Source organism: Fundulus heteroclitus, unplaced genomic scaffold, assembly GCF_011125445.2.
Source record: "Fundulus heteroclitus isolate FHET01 unplaced genomic scaffold, MU-UCD_Fhet_4.1 scaffold_54, whole genome shotgun sequence".
In the NCBI taxonomy this organism is placed as follows: Eukaryota; Metazoa; Chordata; class Actinopteri; order Cyprinodontiformes; family Fundulidae; genus Fundulus; species Fundulus heteroclitus.
Window position 1 is genome coordinate 296,569 of NW_023396967.1, and position 24,950 is coordinate 321,518.

The following is a 24,950-nucleotide window of genomic DNA, read 5'->3' on the forward strand; positions in this document are numbered from 1 at the left end:
CCTCACAAACGCATGACTAAAAGTAACCCCGGTAACCATCTCAATAACAAAGGCAGGCTTAGTAGGAGTTAACAAAGACCGGGAATCTCCTCAGGATGATTAAGTTACATAAATGATTAGTGCCTCCACGCGGGACCCCACGTCCACTTCTAAAATGACTCACCGCTCTGTCTAAGCAGTGATACACCTCCAACCCCCTCGGCCCCTTTACACCCTGCTCAGCCATCTGTCTACGGTCAAATATCAAGACTACAGGGTTTGGACGGGGCTCATCTTACGGACAGCAGTTTAAAACATAAAAAGCATGATCGCCGTGTGCGTAGGGAAAAAACTCTGAATCAGCAGCAATTCGCTGTATCGGTTCCTTCCTTTTTATTACAGGAACGTGCAAGCAGCATGATGGAAGCCGGGCACAAAACGCTGAGTTGTCTTCAGGATGGGCTTCTGGATTTTGTTTTAATTGCTTGAAAAATCTTAAAGGGAAAAAAAAAAAAAACGGAAGTAGGGAAATGAGAGCCTATTCTTAGCGGTGATAAACGTGATGGCTGTAAACCAACTAAAGGAGGAGTGACAGGAAAACTTTAGGGGAGGGGGGGGGTGGATTATCTTTTCAGCATGTCTGCATGCCAGATATTTATCACTTGGTCAAGAATCCATGGAGTAACACATTCACAGTCCACCATGCCAACTAGTTATCTGCCAATCAATCAGCCAGTGTTTAAAAGTTTCCTCTGATCGGCTCAGGATTTCTGGTCCGGTTTGGTCCGCAAGAACATAAACAAGAAGCCCGTTCCTTTGACGCACTTTTTAAAGTTTAGGAAAACATGAAATAAATTAGAGGGATATGCTTTTAATCCATCTTAAATGGAGCCGTCTTTATAAATTAAGCCCAAAGCACAGTTCCTGTTTTGCAATTATGACAGAGCTATCAACCTACAAGATAAGCGTTCACAAAAATCCCAAATTAAGCAGTTTCCAAAAAAAAAAAAGATACGCATGTATTAAATAAGAGTTCCAGTCTCCTAAAGCAGCCATTTAGATTTTAGAGAGTCAGAAAACAGTTGCGTAAAGCCTGATCTTTGCAGGGGTGATGCTCTGTATTTCAGTAAACAGAATGTGAACTATAATGTCCGACAGCGGGCGTGTGTCAACGTGTCGGGGACCGACTGGTACGCCTGGTGGAGGATCATGTAGGGAACTGAAGGCTTCTGAGGGTTTTGCTCTGTACCGGCTAAAACAAGGTGCAGTGGACTCTTGTTCTATTGATGTTTAACCAAATTCCTTTGTGAACAGAAACCTGTGGGTCACATGACCGAGCACTGTGTGTGCATGCATTCCCGTAAAGCCGAGCTGCAGCATCACAGCGCTGCAGTTTACAGAACCAGAGAGGGTCTAGAGACGGAAGCAGAAGCAACCATTTTGACATGTTTATTTAAATAATGGAGGCGGGGGCTGTCCGGAGCCGTCGCTGGTAGAATGCAGAGCAAATCCAGCGCCGCTCGAGGTTATTTATACATGATGTTAGAAACGTTTATGGGGGAGTGCTGTGCGGATGTTTGCGACAGAAAAGAAATGCCCCTTTCGGAAACGACTGTATCTCTGGCGTTTCTGCTGCCAGCCAGATCATCATGGGAACAAGGATGGCATGTTCCTGTAGTTGCATAAAAAGAAAAAAAAAAAATCAGTCCTCATTGGGAACAGGTCCTGAGGGAACCATGGCAACTGCAGAGAAAATGTCAACCAGGAGACCTTAAGCAGTCGAGCCTGAGTAAGAGAGATGGCATCCAGCTTTTCATATTCTCACTCTTCCTGTAGATTGTTTTACTGATTTTTCTGTTTTGGAATGTGTCCGCACCGGGAACACATCTCTAATCTACGGAAATCAGTTCAAGGAAGCTGACTGAATCAAGCGTGGATTGAATCGGCAGCAGCCACTGGCACAGAAAGGAAGCAATGCATATCCAGTGACATGGCAGAAATGCAGACGGGGAAGTGGCAGAACCACAAAGGCACGGAGGTAGGACCACAGACGGACAGCAGTGCATGTCATCCACTGGCAGACTTCCACTTTAAAGCAGACACACGCTCTCACCACGGCACTGCACTTAACCACAAACATGTGGATCTGACTCTTCCCTCTACTTAGCTGTATGGCTACTGCCTACAATGCAATACATTTTGATTGCAGCAAACCCGTGAGGAGCACCGAGTTCAGTCCACTTTACGCGCAGTAAACCACATTTAGTAATGTTTATATAGTAGTGTAGAGTCAACTATACTATATAACTAAAGTATACATTTACGGTGGGAATGCCCCTTTATTACCACCATCAGTTCCTCTAAAGTACTCCCCCCTGATCTCAATAAGACCCTGCCCTCTTTTCAAATGCTTTGACTCCAAAACATTACTTTCCAAACAAATTAGGATTCAAATTCACCTGAGGTGAGGCGGCCATACTTGTGATTAGATTGGACAATGACAGGAAGTGGCTGAAGGAATAACCGGACCCGGAGCTGGGTGCGGCGTTGCGTATCTGAGAGGGTGGGTGTCCACCGTAAATGCCAAAGCACCGCAAGGAAAAAGGAGATCGCTCCAAAACGTTGATGACAGAACAGCATGGCGGGACTGAGCTGGTTTTGAAAGTGGTGTCAGAGCAGAAGCCTGAGCACAATAAATAAAAAAAAAAAAAAAAAAAAAAAAAAAAAAAACAGGCTTCTACTGCTGCACTCTGCTGATTAATCCACTTATGTAGACACGAGAGGGGTGCACGAGAAAACATTCAACTTTCAATTATTAGCTCACTACATTAAACCGAATTTGAGGGGAAAACCCATTAAAACGAGCAGAACTCATAGCAGTCGCGGGCCTGCTGTCGAGCAGGAGCGTAAATTGCGGCGCGCTAAATTAAGTTATGCACTAAAGCAATACTTTCTGCATTAGCTTTTTATGTCTCCGTTGCCATATGCTGCTGTTGCCACTGGAAACGACGTCATCAGCTTGGTTCAATAACCGAACGCGACCCCTAGAGATTTCCGAACACCCCTACCCTCTCTGCTACACAAACTTTGCAGCAGTTTGTTAGCTGCTTCAAATAGCAAGAATAAATCCTTGGATTGATTTATTTATGAAGACTTCAGACACAAACGGCTTTCTTCATTTTTAGCTGCGATAAAGATCAGAGGACTTACCACAGCAGCAGCTAAACATGAAGACTATTTTATACTCTAAATCTACTTTTTTTGGGGGGTAAATAGGTTTTTTTTTGTACATGTTGGAATAATATAACTATAATTTGGGAATTGATTAAGCTCTAATCCATCAAAATATACTAAATTACCAGTGTACCACTTAATTAATGCTTTTAACATTTTTTAACAGCCCTACAGAACAAATGTATTGGCATGGCAACATCAGCTGTCGCAAAGAACTGCTTGAGCAGCAAAAACACACGAGCTAATTATGCATTAAATGCAATGCATTGGTGTTCTGCGCGTCAGTATTACAATTAACACATGAAGGAGGGACATTTGTGGTATGTTGATTTTGTGTTACTGTAATAAAGACTTCTTGGCGATAAATCTCAATTTTGGAAAGCCTGTTTATTTCCAGTTAAAAAAGGGTGCCACATTTGTAAGGTAAATGCATTCTGTTGGTTGAACAGCAGAGTTAAATCACATTGAAGCACTTTGAATTTGTAACCAAGCTGGTGAGCAACACGAGGAGGAGGTGCCAGGCAGTTATGATCCTGTTGTTCGAAATAAGTCGTTAAATTGCCAGTGTGTCTTATTTCTTCACCCAGTCAACCAATGAACCAAACCCAACAAGAATCATCAGCAGAATACCGGTAAGCTGTTTGGCACTGGCTGAGAGGGTGCAACCTACAGTATGTTCAACTCTACTGCCCAACCCAAAAACACATTTTCATTCAAAACGGGGAACGATTTTTAACAGGAAAAACAAGCTTTTCCAAAAAAAAAAAAAAAAAAAAAATTGGCAATAAACATTATTACAACAAATAATTCCTCCAACAAACACAGATCTCCCTACGCTTTGTGTGTGTTGGTTAAAGCAGCAGAAAGTTGTGAGATGATTTATTCAGGTGGTGTGGAGAGCACGCAGACACGACTCCCATCCAACTAAGAGCTTTAATTGTCAAATCAGCAGCTGTCCCAAGATGCAAGTGCTGCTATAAGACCATTATGTGATTTAAAAGAAATGCATAAACTTTTGCCACATAATCACAGCAGAAAAAAACCATTAGCTTTGTAATATGATGAATTTAAATTATTTACTGCAAGCTATATTTTCGACACGTAACAATATTATCACACATCACATGCCGCACCGTGTCAGAGCTTGATACCTAATCAAGGAAGATGTACAGAAAATATTTTCTGAGATTTAAAAGTGCACAATGCTGATCCGGGTTAAAGACATTCTACAGAAACGAAGGCCCTGTTTACATGACAACTATCCACTGAAAACGACCTTTGCTCCGTTTTCTGTTAACATGTTTGCACGTCAACTTTCTAAATTAGGATCTCCATTCACGCTGCAGAAGTAGAAACGTGTGTGTGGTGGGGCTCTTCTACTACTCTACTGACGCTAACTACTGCAGGAACTACAGATACCCACCGAGCTGTGAAAAAGGCCGACACAGCTTCACAGGAGGCGGGGCTTAGACTGAGCTCTGAACGCACAAGTGCAGTGGACGGATCACCCAACCAGCGGTGGGCACAGTCGCGATAACACGAAAATACGTCGTTGCGGGGCAAAATTTTTGCTCATCACATTATCATTCAAGCTAAGTTTAGAAGCTGTTTTGCAGGATGATTGTTGACCATTTTATTGGGTTTTGATACATATGATAATGTTCAAAACAAGGTATTAATCTGTCACTTCTAGGCTCTCACTAAATATCCACAGACTTTTCTACAGCAGTAAGAGTCACCGCTCCACACACACAAAAAACATTGTAAAAAGTGGTGCTTTCTTCGTTTTACCAGGATTTTTACATGTTATGGAGCGGCCAGCTTCCACTGTCGGCTCCCATTGCTCGAAGGCAGAGATGCCGGTATCAGCGTTTTTTTTCTGTAAACAGTGCGCCGCTGTGCCACTCTTATCCTTTAATTAGTATTTTAACTGAGCTTTCTGGGTTTGTCACCGGCACAGCATGGGGTGGAAGGAGACTGGACTCGGAGCTGGGCTTCTGGGTCGCCACATGGCTCAGCAGAACTGTTTGGTTTTCCAACACTTATGTACAAAACACCAGACAGTAGAGCTGGGCGATAAAATCGATTATTGATTAATTCAATTCACAACTCCTGAAGATTTAATTTTGGAAAATTAAAAAGATTTATTTTTCCTGCCAATGCACTCTCCTGGGCTTCCAACGAAACTTTGCACTATATCAGTCCCGAAAGTGGAAATCGTTTTGGTGATGGCATGCAATCCTGAATATATGTTTATTGAAGTTACACTAGTGAAGCTGGGTCTTAGATGTGTAAGACAACTAGCAGCAAAGATTTGTTGTTATATTTTCATTATTTACTATGGTGGGGCCTACCGTCTTGTCTTATAAGCATGTTTTAAAGCTTGTAATAAGCTGTACTTTGAATTCAGGTCAACTACAAAATGAGATTATTGAAATAAAAGTAATTTTTTTTAAAAATAATTTCAGCAATTTGCTTTTATGAAACAAAAAGGGAAGAAGATTCAGTAAAAAAAAAAAAAAAAAAAGATTTTGTTTTTAAGCCATATTGCCCAGCCCAGGCGGTTTAGTGCCCTACGGCATTCCTCAAGGGACATTTAACCAGCATGTGCAAAATAGGAAAACATGTTTCTTCTGCACAGCAATAGTGAAGCCGATCTGTATGTATGCTTTTCTAGTCAAAAACAGTGTACATTAAATATACACATTGTTGATGTTACAACAATAAGTAACCCTAAACGTCATTATTTATTTCACGTTTGTTAAAAGAAAGATTGATAGAGGGGTAAAGTGACCTCAAGAACTGCTCGTCACTGTCTCGTCACTGTGTTTCAGGTTTCAAGCAGTGTTGCCATGTCCGCTTAATATCAGCAGCTTTGGGCTTGCTCATTTATAGTGTTTACAAGGTAGAGGTAATAGAGTTGGTTGTTTGTTTCTCCCGCAATAACTGGCAACAGTGGCGTGGGTTCCCAACTCGCATGCAACATTTTTTCTTCTCTTAAATGCAGCAGTCTGGGACCAAAGGAATAGAATATTCTTCTCATTAGCTTCCACTGCCATGTAAAAGTTAAGTTCAAAAGTAATTTATCTTGAACTAAAACAGCTGCATGTTCGTTGTGTGCCGTGTGTGTGCTGTGTGTGTGTGTGTGTGTGTGTGTGTGTGTGTGTCTGCAGCACCTTTCGTCTGAAGACCTGTGACACAGACTGAGTGAGAACCGCTTGTTAGCGGTTAATGGCTAAAAGCTAGCTTCCTCAAATTTCCTTATTCATGTTCGGTTTAACGGATGCGAAGCTAATATTTTTGTGTGTAGAATATGAGTTTGCACAGCTAACTTTTTGGTTAGCTGTGCATAAGGAACGTCATGTTTGAAGTCAGGCAAATGCGTGTCTCAGACTTCACGTCAGTGTTTAACCACCTACAGGACAACAGAACCTGGGATGTTTTCGAACCTGTTGCACTCTGGGAACCATTTTCAAACTGTGCCGTTGGGAGAAAAAAAAAAAAAACATTCGTCGTTGTACATGTGTGTACATGGTAAGTACAAACGCCACCAAACTGGTCCGTTTTCACCAGCAAACGTCCTCACGTAAACAGGGCCAAAGACAGTTGCCCAATTCAGGCTGACACATTTTCCACCTAATTTTCACCTGCCTTCTGTTTGAGACATGTAACTACCAGTTCTCTCCGCAGTCACCGGTTCTTAGGAACTAACGAGTAGGTGCGATTACCGCAGCCATCAACGCAACGCTGATGATGGTGTGTGAAGGCTCTTGAGGACGCACACAAACAGTCTACCACATATCTAAAAAAAAAACAAAAAAAAAAACACTAAAGTTCACACCGCTGCTGACGCGGTGTGCAGTCGTCTGGGGGCCACAGCTCTGGCCGATGATTCGTTTGCGTACCTCCCCACACGGTGAGATAGGGGTGTGCACAATTCTTTGTGGCAACTTTAAAACCACGGTGGTTTGCTAACCTTAAGCAGCCATTGCTTCATTTGCACTAAAGCAACACCTACAAGGCCGTTGAAACTTTGCAACGCCGCTAGTCCCATCTACAAAATGAATCAGTTATACTTATAAAAAAAAGAGACACATCTACAGTAACACACAAACCCACCACACAGCCACTTAGGCAGGAGGACGAAGCCGGTCTCTTGTGACAAAGCAGAAGCACCTGCTCTCTTGTCTTTGTTGCACTCTCCGGATCTGTGAGTGTGTGTGTGTGTGTGTGTGTTTATCTGCATTAAAACCTATAAATAGAGGAAACCTCCTCCCTTAGCGCTCGCTCCAGTGGGATCCTCTCATGTTTTAATGAAATAAACTGCAGCAATAAGGCCCAGCTGTGCCCCGTCTCCCTAGCTTGCATCAGTCAGCATCCATGCTCGGGAGCGACGTGCGGCGGCGGAGAGGCCGGGGCGACGGCACATTTGAATACACCAGGAGGGAAGGCAGATGGCGGGGAGAGGAACGGCGACCTGAACCGAGGATGAAAACCGGGGCGAGCTGCGCAGAGGCCACCTGGGTATCAAAGGATGCCCTGTTCACCTGTGTCCTGCATGGCTTCCCCGACGTTCAAACCAGCAGCTTGATTCATTCCTTTAATCATCCTCCCACATCCTTTTTGTGGTACTATATTTTTTTTTATAGTTACAAAAAAAAAAAAAACGTTTGCAATCACAAACAGCCTTCACAATATTGGGGGACAGGGGGCGGATGGTAAGAATATTAAACAGTCTGACACCTCCGTAGAGATGGGTACATGTAAAAAAAAAAAAAAAATAATAATTTGGTTTGTTTTCCCCTGAACGTCTATACGTGGTCAACCAAATAAACACCCGGCTCAGACCCGATGCTAGCGCACACGCCGGCTGAATGGATCCCATTTTCTGCAGCGACAATGAACAATGCAGCTGTGAGTGCAGCAGCAAAAGCTTTTTCACACTGGCCTAGCCCTGCATGCTTTGGTGCCAAGCCACACATTTCTGCTCTTCAGAGCCGGGGGTTTAAACGCAGCAAAAAACAAAAAAAAAAGGAGTTTAACTTGGGGCACGAGCAGCGTGTGTCGTCGTGAGTTTAAAAAAGGCGCAGAGGGCCCCGTAGACGACTCGCACGCGGTAAAGTTACCGTTTCTCATTAGCCAAGGTTGTTTTTTTCCAGACTTTTCTTGCTGAGGCGGATTTTAAAAACGAAGTCTCGGGGGTTAAAAGCTTCGGTTTGTGAGTGCAGTCAGCAGAGACACACACACACGCAAAACCACTTATGTGTTCCTTTTACATCTCGTATTACAATTTCCGTATAGTTGTTATAAACTATCAAAGATCTTAAACTTACTTCCCGGCATTGAACTTTAAAATGTAACATTTAGTTTGTCTTTTACAAGAAAAAATGCCACAGTCAGGATTTTGATGACTATTTCAATGTACATCATTATTTTACAGGATAAAAAACAAACAATAAAAAAAAATAACATTCTGATTCAGCACGTTACTTTGAGATGTCTTAGGACGCATCTGTTTACAGACCGGAGGATTGCTACGGTCTCTGTTTTCCGTGGAAGCAGCTTGTGAGGAAAACCAGGAGGGACTGAAGTAGCCAATTTGGATTTGGAGGTAGCAACTATATATTCTAACTAAACCTAACACTGCCGGTCCATCTGCTTAACCTTTAAAAAAGTGATCACAAAGCGGAGACAGATTTAGGTCTAGTCGAACCCGTTAGCCCCACAAAGAAAGGCCTCTGCTTGCAGTACAGGCAGGCAACACCAATGAAAAAACAACAACAATATGATCCAAGGTACATTATTAACTGCAACATAGCGAAGCATTTTGCAGTGAAGGAACATTTGATTATGCCCGGGTCACAAAGGTAAGTCATCGGCTCCATTTATGCAGCTTCTAGACTACTAAATGTGTACCTGGCCCGATGGTATAATGGTATTCATAAGTGTCAAGCGGGGAAATCAATACAACAACAACAAAAAAATGTGTTGCATTTTGAATTCTGAACAAAACTATTACCCTCGTCATGAATTGTTGCAGCGTCAGCGTTTCCATACATTTATCATGGCTTGAGTGAGTGTCAGAGAAATTTTCTGGCTGAAATATATCCCTGTCTGATCCAACTCTGCCAGAGTTGTATTCCCCCCCAGGGGAGAAAAAAAAAAAAAAGCAAACATCTGTAACACCAGAGGGAAATGCCTCATAATCCATGTCAGAATCTGTCCAAAATCAGCAGAGTGTTTACTAAAGCCAACAGATTACCCCGGATCTCACGTTAGGGCGATCATCGCTGTTTATTAAAAGTCTGTCCGTCAACTGTTACTTCTTTCAAATCCCTGTGATCTTGACGCAAACATTTTTTATTTTTTTTTCTGCCATTTCTTTTCCATACTTTCTAGTTTTTGTGTAATCCTGCATCATACATGAGAATTTATCCTGATGCGTTTAAATAGCACAGCTGCTGGAAAGAAAACAGACTTCTAGATATTTGCATTAACTTCTAAATACAGATATATCTGCCAGTTGCTGCATCTCTGGAGGCTTTGTAGGGCACCGACTCATTTGCATATGGACTGGACCATGCCGACAAGCGCCCTTCAAAGTTGCATTTGGAGATGCATTTTACTACCACTTTAGAACAGATGTAAGGAGCTGCTTAGTTATTTCTGCCATCCTTCATTTGTTTTTTTTTTTGTAGAGCCCAATAACCAAAAGATGCATTTAAGTATGATAAACTTTTAATAAGAGGAAATTTTTTTCCAGGTGGCTTCCTACACGTGAGAAATGCTGCTAATCTGAGGCAAGCGTAGCAGACGGGCAGCTCCTGAATGAATTAAACAGTTAAAATATTACTGCAGTTCAAAAGCATCAGCACCCACCCCACTGCAGATCAGCTCACCTAGCATGCATGATAACGCCAGCTCTGGAGTGCTAGGACAGACGATGCGTTAAAGACAGCAAAAGTAATGCGCTACGCGAACAACTTGCATCTAAAACGTTTTTTGTTGACCTTTCTCATTTACCACTGAGTGGGAAGTACTTGCTCAGAAGTGCATTACGGACCACAAGTTCAGTGCATTTGTATAAACATCACTGCCTGGGTCCCGTTCCTGTAAGGCTTCTGCTGCAATCTGTTTCCTCTGAACTTGAAACTGGGAAGTCGGACCGACGTCATCCTGAGTTGATAGCGTGCCAGTTTAAAAAACAAAAAAAAAAAAAACACATAGATGCTTGCACCAAAGCCATTGTTAAATGTACAAATACAGACAACCTGAGATCCAGAATGCGTTTTAAAAATAACATTTTATTGCAAAAATAATTTTTATACCGCGCTGAACCGTTTCACCGAACATGAAGCCGTAAAATAATAGCCGTCGATTCTTCCTTGCTCATTTAGCCACTATGGCCACTGTTAAAACAATGACTAGGACAATAACGCTGTTCCACGGGGCATTTTGTGCATATAAACAGCTCTAAAACATGCCGTCTCACTAACACTGAGCAGCAGTACGTGTGTGACTCACCAAAACGTTCTATACATAATAGAGCGCTGCTAAAAACGGTTAAAGTATGAAGCTTTACTGCGGGTAGCTGCAACGGTAGCCAGTCAGACATTTCCACTTCCGAGTACAAATGGAACGTGCCGTCCATCTCCCCCCAAACAATCACCAGATTTCTCAGATAAGCCCCGCTGTAAATAAAACACGCACACACACTTAAATGTCCGTGTTTAGAAACAGCAGCAAGAAAAAAAAAAAAACCCCGCTCTGTTCCCGGTTAGCATGTATAATTAATGGGCTGGTGGTCCTTGTTCCCTTTTTGAACAAACCCCCAGCAAGCCATGTGTCCATTAAAGCCCTGCAACAGTCGACACCCTGGAGATGAATATGGCCGAGTGCAGCTCTCAGTCAGACACCGTCAATGCTCCAGCCAGAAAAAAAAAAAAACAGCCAGCAACATATTGAAGGACTAATAGGCGTCAGCCGTTTGACGATTTGTTTATTTCCGTCATAAATTAGCAAAATAGCTGCCCTCCGTAACGCCGACTCCCTACCAGGTCACATGACTACACAGCACGGGACGTCACGCACGTGAAGACGTGTAAGCTGTGTGAGGCGAACGGTTCCTGTGAGAAATGTTCCGCCGATAACAAATATCAGAGAGCGCTAACATTTCAAAGGGTGAGCTAAAAGAGACGCTTGTGGTGACGGGAAACAGGTCAGCATTTATACGGGTGACCATTGAACTCTGTCTACTGTTTGTTTTTAAAACCGTTTTCTGGTCACCATCTACCTCGCTTTTTGGTTGGTAATCTGACTTCTGTTTGAATTGAACTGGATTCTCTTTAATTAATAGTGAACTAGGTCTGTTTGGTTCGTGAAGTGCCTTGAAACTGCGCCGAGGTGAAATTAACTGAACTATAAAACTACATTTAAGAAGGGTAGCCATAAGAAAACATTACACCTTATATATGAAGACACAACGCAACAGAGTTTATTCCTTGTAAATGCTTTTAGTACCTCGGCACGCTTCATTTCCTCTGGACCAGCTTGCGCAGATGGCATATTGGGAAAGATCTGAAAACCGAAAGATTTCAAACTATTGACCACTGGTTCCTTGGAAAGAAGAAACGCCTCCTTTAAAGAGGCTGAGTTCTGCGTCCTAACCGTGGGCAAAGACTTTCCACTTCTGGATCTAGAGCCACATGCCAGAGCTCTTAAACTATATCATGTTATATAACTGGGCTCGCTTCATTAATGTAAAACCTGCTGAAGTCACCTGCCTCTGAATGTGTCGGTGTACCAAAGGGCGCAAAAAAAAAAAAAAGTAGAAAATTTTGCAATTTTTACATGATGTCAGCAAAAAAACACCTGCAACGCCGACAGGAACGTTTAGCCACACACTAACTTTACAACCATCAGCAATCACTACAGATGACTGCTCCGCTCACTCATGTTCAGCTTCAGGTTACTAGCTTGCAGCAGCAACAACGTTCAGGTCCAACGCTGCCTTCGTTCCAAAGATTCGTTCTGAAAAACGCTTCGGTTGACCATCGCCATTAGGGTGGCTATTGCAAAAAGACTTCTATTATGTTGCATCTTTTAGCTTGCAATGTTTGAAGGGATGCATTTGTAGTTGGCTCGGTCTGTGGTGTCAATTATTTGTGTCCCATGTAGATGAGTGTTGGGAACGTTATCGCTTCGAGCTATTTGTCCCAACCTGGCCAGGTGCGCTCTCAGGACGCTGTGTGTACATAGAAACGTACTCTTTTCATTGATAAAACGATCATTTCCGAAGCAAGTCACCAAGTCAAGGGCTCAGCTCTAACTAACCCGATTTGAACAGAATTGAGCTAAGCAAGGATGCTAAAAGAAACGCAAGCTAGAGGTGCACAAGTCCGCCGGTTTTCTAGTGATCGGCGGTTCAATTACAGAAAAATTTGTTTTTTACATTTCTGCATCACAACTAAGTACTTACTAGTACACCTATTTCAGAAATTGACAAGACAACAACAATAATAGTCTTTTTTTTTTATATACATTCCATTAAAATTCACTCTCTGCATTTTGACTCTCTTTTAAGGGTGGTGGGCTGCAACCCTGCAGCGCCCAGAAAGCATTCTGGGACCAAAAGGTCATGCTCAGGGACCCAGAGTGTAGCCTGTGGAATTCAAACCGGGGAACTCGCAGCCTTCTTCCCGCTGCAAGCTTCCTGCTCTAAATCGCTAGGACTTCCACTTCCCGTATTTTGTCCTAAAAATAACGTCAGAATTCAAGCAAAGCGTAAATCCTGTTAGCAAAGGAAAGCCCCACTGGCACATCTTTTATTTATTTATTTTTTTTTTTTTACTATAGGCATTACTGTATGTCAGTGAAATCTACATCTCTGCATTTTTGCTCTCCCTGAGAGAAAGCACTACTGTGCTTTAAAAGCTAATTATTGCATCTGACTGCCTTCCATACAGCATATCCCTGAATAAATAATAAAATCATGAAGAAAAGTACCTCTTCACAATGCCTTTTGGTCAAATCTTGCCTTTCTTTTACATTTGCCAAGTCCCTGAGGTGTGCTACATTGGCCACATTTGCTTTTACAGTTTACCTGTCCTAGGCCTTCTCATTGACCAGCCCTGCTGTGGCCCCTGTGAATACATTTCCTGGCCCGCCTCTGGTGAAAGCACCTAAAACAGCAAGCCTTATTGGCCTTAATCTATCTGGGCCGATAAGGTAAGTGGACAACGCTGTACAGCTTTAAAGGAAAAAAAAAAAAAAAAAGGAGGATGGGTAAGTGACTCAAGAAGAGTGAGGGGACTTGCATCCCAACAGATAAAGAGAGCATTAAGAGAAGAGAAGAAAAGCCCATGTCAATTACTGAATTAATAATAGGAGGATTCTGGACATGTGATATTACACAACTGCATGTGACTAACAGCCAGCTTATGATATAAGGAATGCATTGCTTTGGTTCAGATGTGTTTTGGCCTCAGGAATGCACGCTCACAATGAGACCTTTGCCCCCCCCCACTCCCCCAGTCGCAATCAGATAGAAGCTGGTGCCGATTGTTTAATGGTCTCCGAGCGTGCATCCAGCGATCGAGGCCAAAACGCAGCCTTTCCCGTCGGTGTCTCCAGACGCCAGGCCACCGTAAACACCGTGATCACAGCCAAAAAAAAAAAGGGCCTAGCAAGCATCAGCCAGCTCATAATAGGCATGCTCATCAGTCGTGCTGCCATTACCACGGCCAGGTAACATGGACATTAAGGGATCAGCATCAAGCCGAGTGTTAACCATCAAGCCTGGGTGATCCCCAGGCTGAGCAGAGGCGCATGGCCCGAGCTGTCACACACACACACACACACGACCTAACGGCCCGTACAAACAGCCGCACATCCCCCGCCACCCTTCCCCTCGGTCGGCTAATTCAGAACAAAAAAAAAAAAAAAACATCCATTTTCAAGGCACTTACCGATTCCGGGGGCGGAGTAGATGAAATACAGTACCGACGTGGAGAGCGAAAAGAGGAATAAAAGCCCAAGGAATGACCTTCTTCGGAAACGCAAATGTGTCGGCATCATACAGGCAGCAGAAAGCACACACAGGCACGTTTTCGCGTTTCTCCAACGACGACGACGACGGCGGCGGCAGACCAGCCCCGATGTGTCCAGATGCCCCCGTGTGAGCCAGGCGAGTCCGCCGACGGTCTCTGGGCTAAAAAAGTCGTCAAATGGAGCGGCGGCTCTGCGGCAGCAGGGGCGGCGGATGCACGGGAGGCGAGGGAGTCTGTCTATTTCCGCGGCAGGTTGCAAAAAACGAGGATGGGAACGCCAGCATTCAGCCGAGAGACGCTAGACTTCCATTCCTGAAGAGAAGGTGTCGGTTTGAATTCGGGGTATTTCCAATGGAGGGGTGGAGGGGGGGATAAGGGGGGGAAGGAGAGAGAAAAAAAAAACGGCCAGCGAATACTTCGCGGGTTAAAGGGGGGCCTGGCAGATTCAACGCGAGACCATCGTTTCGGTTCCACGGTACGTCGGAGATGGTGTTTCTGCTGCCTGCCTGCCTGCCTTCCTCACCGCCGGCCCAGCCCTATGAATGGAGCGCTCTCTCCGCAGAGGGGAGGGAAAAAAAAGAGCAATACCTCAAGTGGGCGTTAACGCGGCGACTCCTGCTCAGCGCCAAGTACGTACGGCGTAAAAACGACGTAACCTGGCAACCGACGTTCGAATGAAAAAAAAAAAAAAAAAAGAGCCTTCTTGGTAACCTTCTCAATGTTACTAGAGTGCTTATGGCGTACGTTATGATCCTAAGCTAGCTATTTGCCACAGTTATGATTATGTGACAAAGCGTCTACTGACTTATTACTCATTTAATTGGTATCAAACGTCTCTATTCTGAAAGCCAATATGTCAGCAGCGTCACGCAGGATGTTGGATGAGAGTATTTTTTCCCACACACGCATTTATAAAGCAAAGGTAAAAAAAAAAAAAAAAAAAAGACCGGGCAGGGGTATCACAATGGAATAAATAATTATTTCATTATATTGTGTGTGTGTTTTTTGTTATCCATTTATTCATGTTTTTATGTATGTATTTATTGGACCATGAGTCCGGAATAAAGTTTATCTATCTATCTATCTATCTATCTATCTATCTATCTATCTATCTATCTATCTATCTATCTATCTATCTATCTATCTATCTATCTATCTATCTATCTATCTATCTATCTATCTATCTATCTATCTATCTATCTATCTATCTATCTGATTAAAGTGTAAAGTTATATGAAGGGTCATTTAAAAATGCTGACACAAAAGCTGGAGTTATTAATTATTTAGTATTTTAATGAAATGCTTGATGACTCCCCCCTCCATATTGGCCCTTTTGGCCCTCAGCACATACCTAGCAGTGGATTGCTAGTTATATGGAACACTAGACATAAAATAAAAGGCAGCTTGGAGTTGGACCCCAAAGTATGAAACCCCACCAACCCTCCCAAAATATCGCCCACCTTTATAACAATCACCCGCAAAGCACTGTGCTTAGAAATCCTTTGTTGTCCGTGGCGCCACCACGGGAGGACCGTGGTGGTGGTGGGCAAGCCAGTCATTAGTGTGCAAAGCCACAAGTGCTTTGTCCCGTCCTGCGTCAGAAACTGGCAATTCGGAAGAAAATAAATATTTATTTTAGTGGGATATTTACAAATTCAACCATTTTCTGCGTCTGATTTCAATATGCACATAAACTGCAATTTATTTTATTGTATCTATTTGAAATTCTGCTATGGCCTTCTGTTTTGGTCTATCACCCCAAGATTATAAATGGTCCTCTAGAGATTATAGTGTTGTCTTTTCATTCAGTTTATTCATTTAGCGCCAATTCAGAACACGTGTCATGAGAAGACACTTTAGAAAAAGTGTCTCATAGGAATATATTTTGCTATAGGCTTTTTGTGTTTTCTTAAGCTTGTTTTGGTTTTGTTTCGTGGATGAAACGAAGTAAAATACTCACACACTTCCTTGGAAAACTGTTAAGTTTTTCCTTCCTCAGGTAAACTAATGTCCATTTTTCCCATTTAATGTACATTCTAATAATATATGTTCGGCTGTTATTGATTGTTTTAAGGAGCCAAGAACATAAGCAATTTAAGTTTTCTTTTGTTTGCTTGCTTTTAAAGCAAGACGCAATTAAAGAATATTATAAAGACTGATAACACAAAACGCAACAAGCGAGGGAGCTACAACGAAAAAAAAAAAATCCAACATTTTCACCTCATTGGCTGTTTATAGATTCAACATTAAAATGAGAAAGAAATAACAGAATGAAAGAAAGATGACAAATATCATGGTATCAATAATATTTATTTAAAATACTGTTGTGGAAACATGTTGAACAAACTGAATGTTGAATAAATACATAAATGTACATACCCATGGCCGGATTAAAATCTAAAAAAAAAAAAAAAAAATGTTATAAATGGATATGGAAAATCACATCTAGCGATTAATTTACAACAATAAATTTCAAGGACAGAACCTGAGATCTTTTTGAGTTTTCTCTCTTCGAAGCGGAAGGTTGACGGTACTGTGCAATGCCGCATGGGAAATGGAGTTAATTAAAATAACCCGAGCGTTGACACGACATTTTACGTATATTTTATGCGTGTGCTATTGGATACAACATTTTTGTTGTACCTATTTCCTACAAGAAAAAAACGGTAATCAATCACATCAATTTGTTTACTAGGCTCGGTTTAATTCTTTCAGCGAAACGGACTACAATTCCCAGCAGGCGCTTTACTAGGAAGTAAAGGCCGTGACGACAACAGATACGCGAAGCTGGAGATATGAATCCGTCAGTTGTTTTTGATGCAATGTTTTATATTTGGACCTAGAAACAGTCAATAGAGGATGAGAGACGTTAGCTTTAAACTGTTGTCATGGTTCTTGTTGCTGTTCTTCGTGAATCTGCGCGTGTCAGAGGGTCTCGAACAGGCTAACTCTGCGGACCTTCACAAGAGAGATGACAACGTCGAGGAGAATGTGACACATCAGGATGATCCTTCTGGCCAAGGCAAGCAGATGCTTGATGATAAGAGCAAAGAGGCAACAGGAGATAAGCCGGGCCCCACCGAGCCGCAGAGGGAGAAACAGTCAGTCAGGTTTTTCTTTTTTTCCCCCCTTTTCTGTTTTCTCGAGAGTAACTCAGCTAGCAAGACTTTTTTTTCTCGTCTTGACTTTAAATTGGTCACTTCCTCGACTTAAGCACACCATTTCCACACTTGGTGACAATCGTTTCTGTTCTGTTTAGCAAAAGTATCAACTTTGAACCTGTATGTATTTTGTGTGATGTAGTGGAAACTACTTATCCTCGCACAGTGTTCCACAAACATGCTAACGAAGCTAAACAGTGTGTTGTTCAGTCTGAGGTGTGCTTAACTTTATGCCTGCCTGCAGGTTCATGCGGTCAGTTATGCTTGGCAACGAGCTCAAATTGAAAGGATTAAACGTCTGAGCAGAGTAAGGCTAATCTGAAGCCAGAAGCCCATCATACCTGTCCTCATCCCTGTCCTCTTGCAGCAAATCCAATGAAACTACTGAGGGCTACAGCAATGAGACCCTCCACTCCACAGCAGCTGCAGCTACTGCTGCTAAGCCCACCACACCAGCACCCCCATCCCAGAAGCCCATCCTGCCGGTGCAGACGGGAGTGAAGGCCCAGGAGGAAGAGCAGTCCAGTGGGCTGACTATTTTCTTCAGCCTGCTTGTTATCGGTGGGTCGTCGTTCATTAAGTTCACTCACAAGCTTTTGCCATGAGCCACTATGATACACTCACAGAATGATGGTGAGAAAAAAAAAATATCTTGGATTCACAGCACTTGCATGAATAACCACATTTATAACTAGATCTAATTGCTTTTAATTGGAGCGGAAAGCATAAACAATAGACTGCATAGATTATTACAGTTGCAGTTCTGTTACCTATGCCATTTATTATTATTTTGAAATAAAATTAAAGAAATTATTTTGAGTAAACACTCGTTATATTTTGGTGTAGTTTTTAGGCCATTACATTTATTGCACAAAATATTGTGTTGTTTTGCCATTCTGTTTTCTCCCTTTACCAAGTAATACTGGAATTGCAACAGGCTGATGGTACTTGGCTAATTTTTCTGGCCGCCTGGCTAATTTTTCTGGGCGCCTTCTGGCCGCGTCACTTCTTATCAGTTTCGCCTTATAGGTGCGTTCCTTTTGCCTCGGAGGTCGCAGGTTACCTCATCTCCGCCTTTTTGCGTTCCAGTTTCGCTCTGTCGCACATTAGGAACAATCGTGGACACTCACACTGTTGTTGAAACGATAACAATGACAACAACGCTGTTCTAGGAGGGATTTGGGACAAATGAAGACAGCTGAAACATCCTGTCTGATGAACACTGAAAGGCAGCACTTGTACGACTGACTAAATGTTACATAAATAACAGAGAGCTGAAACAAACAGTCAAAGTATGAGGGTTTTACTCAATGTTGCTGCAAGTAGGTAGCAGTCATCATGAATGGCGATGCCGGGTACTATCCTGTTGCACCGGCTTTCTGACTCGTAACACTGACTTCAGGGGCCAGTCCAGTAACAATGGAAGGGAGGTCGAGAATTCGGTCCACCGAGGACAAGTGGAACGCACTATTAGTTTCCACACCAAGTCATGAACACCATATGTTCGCGACCGTAAATATGTTCAGACAGACAACCCTTTATTGTAAGAAAGAGTAACAGTCTCCTTTCAGCCAGCTGGTTGGCAGTAAGCAGCAGCGGGTGGTTTTGCTGATGTCTAATGTAAATGACTTTAAACCGTAGGAATGGCTTTACATTTACATTTTAGCTTTATACATTCATTCTTGCGAGTGACCCATGCCTACTCTGAATCTAGTTTTCTTTTATAACAAAAAGATTAGCAGCTGTGTGTTGACTTCGCTTCTCACACTCTGAGAACTGCTTTCCAGGAACAACAAAATGTTGTTTGCTCCTAAAGGGATTAAGGAAATAACGGAAGGTGTTAATGCGCAGGGGCATTCACCCAGTAGGCGTATCTCTTCTTAGTGCTTGGTGAGATTTGGTTTGCAAATGGCGAGTCATAAGGTAAAAAAAAAAGGCTGATAAAGGAAAAACACGTTTACAGAATTATATGTCAATGTAACTTGTATAAGTTATTAATTGTATTTCTTTTTTCAACTCCATGGAATCAAACTCTTCTTCTTCTAATTCTTCAAGGAACACAAAGGTTTTGTGTTCACGTGTTTCAAAGAGCTGACGTACAGAAGCAACATTATCTGCCTTCTGAGGAACGATATCATCAGTGGTTGAAGTTTAGTGTATGTGAAACAGAACTTCAGATTGTAATCTCAGCAACCCCGCATTAGGCCTATGGGGCACTTCCCTCAATCTAAATAACTTCTGCTGGCCACTAGGGAGTGCTGGCCTAGTGGTTAGAGTAGCGCACTTGCACTCAGAGAAGGATGCAAGTACCCGGTTCGATCCCCAGCGCCTGCACTTTGGGTCCCTGAGCAAGACCCTTAACCCCAGAACACTCCCCGGGCGCTGCACATGGCAGCCCACTGCTCCCCTAGGGTGATGGGTTAAAAGCAGAGATACCACATTTAGTTGCTCTGTACTCGTGACAATGCATTGACAATAAAGTTGAATTCTATTATATTCTTTTCTGCCTTTTGTTTTCAGATGGCCGTCTTTAACATCTCCGATGACAGCAGTCCAGATTTGACCCTCTAGTTGTGTCTATTTACTGGTTGGCTAAATTAGCATTTAAGCCCTGCAAAACATTCCTCAAAAAAAAAGTACTGCAAGTGGTATACTTCTGTTGATTTATTTATTTGTTTCAGTTTTCAGTATTGAAAAAAAATGCAATCGTTCAATGCTGCGGAAAAAAATTGTAACGTCCGTCTTTATTTTGCATTACAAGTAACGCAATGAAGTCTGCAGCTATAGAGTTTACAGGCCTTTACGAAGATGTTGCGGGAGGCGATAGAAAGGAAACATGACCTCAACAAGACCTGTCAGTCGAAAAAAATGTAACGGTTTGTAAAGCTTCTTAATTAAATCAACATCGGGTGTGAGAAAAGATGTTGGTTGTTCCCAGTGAGCTGTGTTGGAGTGGGTACAAGCACATTAGAAACCGGGGAAGGCCTTGGACTGTCAGGGAAAGCAGTGACTAAAATCAACAGAAGAAAACCCGGTTATTGTGGGATAAAGTGAAGTAAATCGGTTGGACTGTGTTGGATGATGATTACTAGATGAAAGTGGAGTTCAGTGATGAATCCCAGAGGGGGCTTCAGCCAAAGAGAAGATTGCGCCTTCCCACTGAAACATTTATAAAGATGGCTGCCGGAAGAAAACCAGCACATCTCTTCAGTCATTAAAGACGTGGAGCTACATGCCAGTTTGGCATATCATGTTTTTGACAAGATTCTAATTGCATTAATTATAATAGTTATTTATAAAAATGCATTTTGTAACTGACCAAAAGGCTTAAAAATCTGCAGATCTCAAGTCTGACTGAGAATTTGCTTTGGAAAACATCAAAACGGTCCATGACAAGGATTCATCCTAAAAAACTAAACAAAAAAAACTCATCCATCAAACACTACATGGGAATGTTTGAAACTGATTCATTAAGAATATTGTTTTTCAGCAGTGAAGCCCAGGCCTCAAAGATTTCATGCTCTCAGAAAAGCCAGTCGAAGAGTAAAAAAGGACACATAGCTTTTTCTCTTTTAAAAGAAAGGAAAAAAAAAATGAGCTAAAAAATAAAATAGTTCTGTCACAAATTTATATTCATGCCTTCCTTCCTTCTACTTAAAAAATAAAAAGAAGTAGGCACTTCCTTTATACACAAATACTAATTCCGTTCCTCTCTGCCGATGTCTAAATGAAAGAGCCTTTGTAGTAGCATATGAGGTGGAGGCATTTTTTAGGCCTGATGTGAGCAAGCATGACATCATCTTCTGAAGAAAGATGTATTTGTCCTAAATATTCACTCAGTTGTCTCCTGCCTCCTTTCTCCCTCAGGTATCTGCATCATATTGGTGCACCTGCTTATCAAGTTCAAGCTGCATTTTCTTCCTGAGAGTGTGGCTGTTGTGTCTCTTGGTGAGTATTTCCCCATGTAACCTGCTGCTTGGTGCACAAATATGTCTCTGATTAACCAGTTTCAGTATATTAATGCACCTCTTTACAAATATTAGAAGCAGGATAACGTTTGGGCTGGGCAAAGTTAGATTTCTCTGTCCTAATTCCACGTCAGTGTTCTGCTCGTGAGGCGCGACGAGAGAGTGGGCGGGCAATCTTTGAGCCAGCAGCGCAAATAGTACATCTAGCTTGATAAACATCAAGTATTTGTTGAGATTAGTGAAAGCTGGCTTTTAGCTAAATTCAAATTTGACAGCGTAAATAAATGTATTTTATTGTGTTTTAAGCCTCCAAAGCAAAGGCACATTTTGTTTCTGACATTATTAGACATTTTGTGCTAAAATGTCTGAAAAGCCCCCTTTCATAGGAAAAATAAAAAGCTTTTCTGTGGAAGAACGGTACCTAAGATGTCATCCAAGTTCCAGAGAGGGATCAGAAAGACATAATGGTCAGCTCTTGTCTAAAACACAAAAATCTGCAATAAATTTTGATGCCATCCAAAGATAAGAGTCATCGTTAAGACTTGGGATGTGAAGCCGGACGCTATTTATCTCAAGATGTTTTCAGCCAGAAACGGTCCATGATCTTATTTTTTTCCCCCCAGTGAATAATTTAATAATTCCAAGAAGTAATATAAAATGGTTCAAACCCCTGTTGTGTGGGAAGGAGAACTCTGCTTAAAAACTCTGCCAAGTCTGTGTGCCAGTTGTAATGACTCGCTGTGGCGACCCCTGAATAAGGGAGCAGCCGAAGGGAGTCACAAGTAATAAAAAATGGATTAGAGCTTTAATTTCTTGATTGCTTAGATCACAATAGTTTTTTGCGAGGCTGCAGATTAATGAAAGTAACGAATCACGGACATGCCAAAACGTCTTTATAAAGCCGTGTCTAATAACTAACCTCAAAGAGCAGCTGTGCCAATGCTTTAGGCCCAAGACAATAATTGACACAACAGTTAAGAGACAAGGTGAAGCATCAAAAGTAGCTCCTGACAACTTCAAATAAGCTGTACGTTTTAAAGGCAGATTAAAGAGATTGTTTTTTTTAGCAGTTTGTTTTTATCTGTATAGAATGCATATTATGATCTCAATGATGTAATGAAGCACTTACTTTTTTATAGCCCTTTTACTTTCATTTTGCCTCAGATTACAGTTGTTAGTTTAGTTGTTTTAGTGAGTTTCCTATTTTAAATAAATATGGAAAGGAATCAGTTGGCCTCATGCTATAAAAGTGTTTTTCTTTCCTAGTAAACATTGTTTTTCTTCAATCTTATAATGGAAATCATTTGTATTGTGTATATTTTTTTATTTTATTTTATTTATTTTTGGCTATTAAAATTGGCTCTTTGAGTCCAGAAGGCTTCTGATCCCCGATCAATAGCTAAATATCACCATTTGCTGTTCTCCGTCAGTCATGGTGGAAAAAAAAAACAAAAAATTATAATTTATCAGTTTTAGCATATAAATAAATGATCCAATGGCTATTGAATTTTTTTCAAACGCAACTTGAGTATACCAAAAGGGACATCTCAGATCCATGATGTCATCGTTTGAAACAAAAACGAAGCCAAAAGGGGAACGTTTGCGGAAAGCTAAGTACACGCTACGAACCTTTGATTTCTACAAGACACATCAGTGGGTGTGCTTGCTTTTTACCGTCAATGCAGGTTAATAAGATCTCTGTCACTGTTCAACCATGGCCCGGTTCTGGGTTTAGGTTTTCTCAGAAGGAAAGGTGTCAGAAAGCTTAAAGATATCACCGAGGACAGTGTTTAGCGAGGTGCCAAGCCTAATTGCGGACTCACAGACGCCCTTTGCTGCCTAACTTCAGAACTGCGATGTGCTGTGTTATATAACAAATAAAGACAGGGCTCCTTGCATTTTAAAAAAGGTCACTTCAGGTTAATTCTCCTCCTTGTAACCGCGCTCCCTCTTCCCATGCTGGCGCGTGTGCTCTCGCTACACCTCGGTGACACACATTCGTCCTGACCCTGAAGGGCTTGTTTTTCCATCTCGCGTCCTCAGCGCTGCACAGGAGCAGAGCTTGTCTGAGTGTCCGGAGCGGCCTGGGACTCTGCTGTGAAGAGATAACACCGTGTTAACATAACAGGAGAAAGGCCGCCTTTCACCACTTCCTCTCGTCCATCTACCCATTGTCTGCCCAGATCTACATAGAAAACGTGCATCTTTTCTTTTTCCTGTGCTCTGCCTCTTGCACGGCATTGTTTCCTGTTTAATTTATGTGCCTGCAAAACCAAAAAGAGACCATTGAGAAAAAATATTCCTTTAGGCCAGATATACTAGCTAAATACATTTCCTTTTGTATTCTTATTTTGGAAAGCTTTTAAAATAATGAATTACTTTAAGAATGTGGGATTTTTTTTTTTTTTTTTTTTTCTTCTTAAAGGGGCAGGTTAAACAGTCCAGTCACTTGTGTCATGTTTCTTGTCTTTACTTTTTCCAGGAATCCTAATGGGAGGCTTCATTAAGATCATCGAGTTCCAGGAACTGGCCAACTGGAAGGTAGAGTTGGGCTCATTTGTTCATCAACTGGATCTACAGCTTTTTTTTTTTTTTTTTTTTTTTTTTTTGCATTTTTCACACATCAACAAACCGGAAATAAACTGGAATGTGTGTTTCTAGCTATTAAATCAATCACCAAACCAGACTAAAATATCCACATTTGCAATGCAAACTTTTTTAGAGAGGTTTTGGAAGGTAGATAGGGATCTGCGCTGGTAGCAAAGAATAGCTTGTTATATGGTGCAGTTCATGGTCACACTGCTCATTTCCTGGGCAAGCACCCATTTTGCGGCATTTCCTTATCACTTTGCAACTAATCTCATTCCGCCATCTCTGTCAGTTGTCATTCTCCAGTGGCTGTCTCTTCCTCTTTATCACTGCTCGTTTTTTTTTTTTTTTTTTTTTTTTTTTTTTTTTGTGCTGTTAATTAACATTCCTCATTCTCTGCCAACTTGTGAGAGAACAAACAACAGTCGCGGAGAGAGTGAGAGAGTTGCAGAGTGAGAGGCGAAAGGGAGAAAAGAGGACAGGTTGTCAATGTTTCTTCCACACAGGGGCCCATTGTTTTTATTTTCTAGCTTTGGGCCCCAGGGTATTGCTGAGTCATCGGCACAAGCAATTAGGGCCCCTAAGTCCCCTCTCCCCCTGTTGTGTCATCGTGTAAATCTATAGAAGACCCTCTCTGTGTTTGTAGTTAAAAGCCTTGTGACAGGTCATTAGTGAAAAGGATTAAATATATTTCAAATGGTGCAACTTTTTAAAATGTTAAAGCCACAGATTTAAATCTGTTTGGGAATTTTTCCAAAACTGGAAAGTGTTGCGCGCCTTTACGTTCGGCCTCCTTGCGCCGACATTGTCTAGAACCACCTTTCGCTGCAGTTACAGCTGCAAGTCGTTTATGGCATGTTTTGCACAGAGACCGATATTTTTTATTTATTCTTCTTTACAAAATAGCAGTAGTCAAACTTGCATTTTTAAACATATCCATTTTGCTGCAGATTTTCAAATAAATTTAGCTC

General features: G+C 41.9%; 2 protein-coding genes across 3 annotated transcripts in view; one reads left to right on the forward strand and one right to left on the reverse strand.

Moving 5' to 3' along the window:
• Positions 1-14,813, reverse strand: part of b4galt5 (UDP-Gal:betaGlcNAc beta 1,4- galactosyltransferase, polypeptide 5) — a 43,452-nt gene extending 28,639 nt beyond the window's left edge. Inside the window, exon 1 of the mRNA XM_012862312.3 lies at positions 14,181-14,813. Within this exon, the coding sequence (XP_012717766.1) occupies positions 14,181-14,289 (109 nt within the window). The 5' untranslated portion in view covers positions 14,290-14,813. The remainder of the gene's footprint in view (positions 1-14,180) is intronic.
• Positions 14,814-17,004: 2,191 nt separating this feature from the next.
• The window catches only part of slc9a8 (solute carrier family 9 member 8), a 46,005-nt gene continuing 38,059 nt past the window's right edge, over positions 17,005-24,950 (forward strand). The window contains exons 1-4 of one of the 2 annotated variants that reach the window (XM_012862318.3): positions 17,005-17,371; positions 17,790-17,983; positions 21,290-21,370; positions 23,873-23,931. In XM_012862318.3, the coding sequence (XP_012717772.2) occupies positions 17,121-17,371; positions 17,790-17,983; positions 21,290-21,370; positions 23,873-23,931 (585 nt within the window). In that variant the 5' untranslated portion in view covers positions 17,005-17,120. The remainder of the gene's footprint in view (positions 17,372-17,789; positions 17,984-21,289; positions 21,371-23,872; positions 23,932-24,950) is intronic. The other variant, XM_012862320.3, reaches the window with a different exon arrangement.